Below are 3,533 nucleotides of genomic sequence, written 5' to 3'. Positions count from 1 at the left end.
GTTATATAATTACGATGACATGTTTGTTTGCCATAATGTAATTACAGTGTAATTACAAGTTTATTGTTTTGTTGCACAAGTGTAATTACATAGTTAGATTAAATTTTAAATGAAGTAATTATTAAAACTTAAAAGTTAATATAATAAATAAGTATAAATGATATTATATTTGGTGTTTAAGATGTATATTTTTTCGTGAATATACATTAATTAATAATCATATATTTATAACTAATATTGTAAAAATAATGTTTTTATATATTCCAAATTAATAATATTTAGTTTAGATATTTAACAACAACAACAACAACAATAACAACCCAGTATAATCCCACTTAGTGGGGTCTGGGGAGGGTAGTGTGTACGCAGATCTTACCCCTACCCTAGGGTAGAGAGACTGTTTCCAAATAGACCCCCGGCATCCTTCCCTCCAAGAACTTCCCACCTTGCTCTTGTAAGAACATCATAGAATTCATGTTTGATAAAATAAATTAATATTATAAATATAATGTCATAACATTATTCAAATGTTTGACAAAACTAATCTATCAATTCTAACTAAAAAAATGAACTTGCATGTGAGCAATTCTACTAGAATAAGTAAATTGAAACCATGAATATAACACAATTTCAAAATCCAAAAAATAACATATGTTAAATTCCAATATAATAATAGTAGATTTCATTACAACTTAAGATTAGGAAACATAATAAGTTTATAATCATATTCAACAGGGAAATTTCATTTCAATTGCATCACTCATTATATGCCAAGTTTGTTAATGACTCATTATTTCTAATATTAGGAGGTGTAATTTCAAAAAATAGAATAATAAAATAAATAATAAATAAAATATAAGCAATTACATGGAATCACAAGAAGTAAAAGTAGACTAATAAACGATAAATAATGTACAAAGAAAAATATATTTTAAAATTTTCAAAAGGAACTAAAAAGTAAAAATAAAATTATAAAAATAGAAATAAAATTATATGAAAAATAAATAAAAATAAAAACAAAGGAAAGAAACTAAAATGCAACCTTTGTAATTACACGGTGTAATTACATTCAATTACATTCAAATCCAATTCCTAGCTGGCTTTCCAAACAGGCTCTAAATATTGTGTACCATTTGATCTTGTTATTATACTTTGTCATAAAATAGAAGAAAAACAAGAATATGGTATATAAAATTTTACATAAAAAGTAAAGACACAATATGAGACAAAGAATGAGAAACTTTTTTATCCTTTACAAGGAAAGCAACAACAATATCTTCTAACAAAGGGGAAAGGGAGTTTATCAAATCTTCTTCTCTCCTCTTTCCCCCGAATTAAAAAAAGAATTGGTATTCACCTTTTCTTTTCCTTTTTTTTTTCCTCCAAATTCTTTTTTCCCCTCGTAATTAGAAGAAAAAAAATCAAAAATAACCACAATAAGAAAAAGAATTAAAAAGAGAAAAAAAAAGGGGATATTATCACTTTACAGACTTTCCTTGATTGTAGCCGTAATAAGAGAGATACCACCTAACAAACTTTTTCAACCCGGTTTGTAAATCGGTTGTTGGTTTATACCCGAATTCTTTTCGGGCCGAACTAATATTCGCATGTGTGAACGGAACGTCGCCGTTTCCGGGCATTTCGACGAAATTCTTCTTTGCTTTAACCTTCAAATGCTTCTCCAAAATCCCAACCATCATCGGGACAGTTACCGGCGATGTATTACCTAGATTAAAAATCCGGTACGGAGCGGGTCCCCGTTTCTTCCCGCCCGACCCGGTACTCTTACCCGAGGTATCAAGTGACCCAATACACCCTTTCACAACATCATCAATGTACGTAAAATCCCGGGCCAAATCAACCCGATTCTTGCCCCGATAAACCGTGATCGGTTTCCCTTGTAAAATATTCCTTGTAAAACTAAAATACGCCATGTCGGGTCTGCCCCACGGGCCATAAACCGTAAAGAACCGTAACCCGGTAATTGACAACCCGTAAATATGATTATACGTATGAGTAATTTCCTCGCCCGCTTTCTTCGTTGCAGCATATAACGAAGCGGGTTGATCAGTCCGATCCGATTCAGAAAATGGAACCTTTTCATTCAACCCGTATACGGAACTGGAGCTAGCCCATACAACAGCGGGTTGCGGGTTGGCATTTTTACAAGCTTCTAGAAGAGTTACAAGACCGGCAATGTTACTATGAACGTAAGAACCCGGATTTTCCATCGCGTATCGGACACCCGCTTGAGCCGCTAAATGCATCACGTGCGTAAAACGAACAATTTCAAATAGCTTTGCTAGCATCCGCATGTCGTTTATGTCACCTTCGATTATGAAAATATTGTGGTCATTGAGGAGGTTTTTTCGCGCCTTTTTTAACGTCGGGTCATAGTAATTATTAAAGTTGTCGAGTCCCACGACTCCGTCGCCTCGTTTTTTCAAGGCGAGGGACACGTGGCTACCGACAAAACCGGCTGCGCCGGTAACAAGTACGGACATACCGTTAGAACGGTGGATCTGAGCAGAAGTACGGACTTGTTTCTCCCAATGATGACCGCCCCACGTGGCGGAGAAATACCGGTTGCCGGTATCCATAAATGATTGGAAACACAAATACGACGCCGTTATAGCTATCAAGAATAATGCCCAAAGGAACATTGTACTTGTTGAAGCAAAACATCTGTGGAAATGACGGTTCCTGTCCTTGAACTTTCCCGGTGTTGACGGAAACAATTCTTCCTCTAACGACGGCATCTTTCAACCGGAAAATGAAGAATGCTCGCCGGAAAATCAAGAATGTATTTTTTTCCTCTACCTTTCTCAATATGGTAACAAGAAAAATACTGGGTTTAAGATTTTTTGGGGGGATTTTTGAAAAATGGGGATTTTTTTTTTCTAATAAGAAGCAGATGCAGAGAACAATTTTTTGTGAAATTGGAGTCTGCACCTGCGGAAGAAAGAAGGAAGAAGGAGGAATATATATAGTGGATGGCCACAAATAAGAGACAATTGTAAACGCGTGAACGCGTTAAAAGAACAGAGAGAGAGAGAGAAGAAAATAGGAAAAGTATTTAATATGTTTAGATTAAAAAAGAAAATTCTGACGAGAAATAAGGAGACAGCCAATGCCAAGAAGTACAAATCTTAAAAAAGTAAAAGTTTGAAAATGAAATGGGATTTTCCCTTTTTAGGAGAAAAGGTTATTGGTAATAACTTATATTTGGTTCATTTAATAACCTTTTTTCTTTAATTGTTCTGTGTTCAGAATTACTAGTATGATTAATTCAGATTGTCATAGCAAGTTTATTTAGCAAATATTTTTGTTGGGCCGATTGTCTATAGGAAACAGCCTTTTTACCTTGCGTAAGGTAAATGTAAGATTTACGTATATTTTACCCTTCTCAAAATCCACTTTCGGAATCACACCGATTTCGTTGTTGTTATTATTGGTGTCCAAAACCATTAATTTGATTAATCCAAATCAGCAACATAAAAAAAATCCACTATATAAATTTTTGACGTTTAATG

General features: G+C 34.0%; 1 protein-coding gene across 1 annotated transcript; it reads right to left on the bottom strand.

Annotated features, from left to right (window-relative positions):
- Window positions 1–1,221: 1,221 nt before the first annotated feature.
- Window positions 1,222–2,970, bottom strand: LOC104246106 (UDP-glucuronate 4-epimerase 1). The gene has a single exon (XM_009801851.1). It carries the CDS (start codon window positions 2,757–2,759, stop codon window positions 1,479–1,481), a length of 1,281 nt encoding a protein of 426 aa, XP_009800153.1. The 5' UTR covers window positions 2,760–2,970; the 3' UTR covers window positions 1,222–1,478.
- Between the last annotated feature and the right edge of the window lie 563 nt (window positions 2,971–3,533).

Source organism: Nicotiana sylvestris, chromosome 11 (genome assembly GCF_000393655.2).
Source record: "Nicotiana sylvestris chromosome 11, ASM39365v2, whole genome shotgun sequence".
In the NCBI taxonomy this organism is placed as follows: Eukaryota; Viridiplantae; Streptophyta; class Magnoliopsida; order Solanales; family Solanaceae; genus Nicotiana; species Nicotiana sylvestris.
Note: the sequence above shows the minus strand (reverse complement) of the source record. Positions and strands in the feature narration are given on the sequence as shown.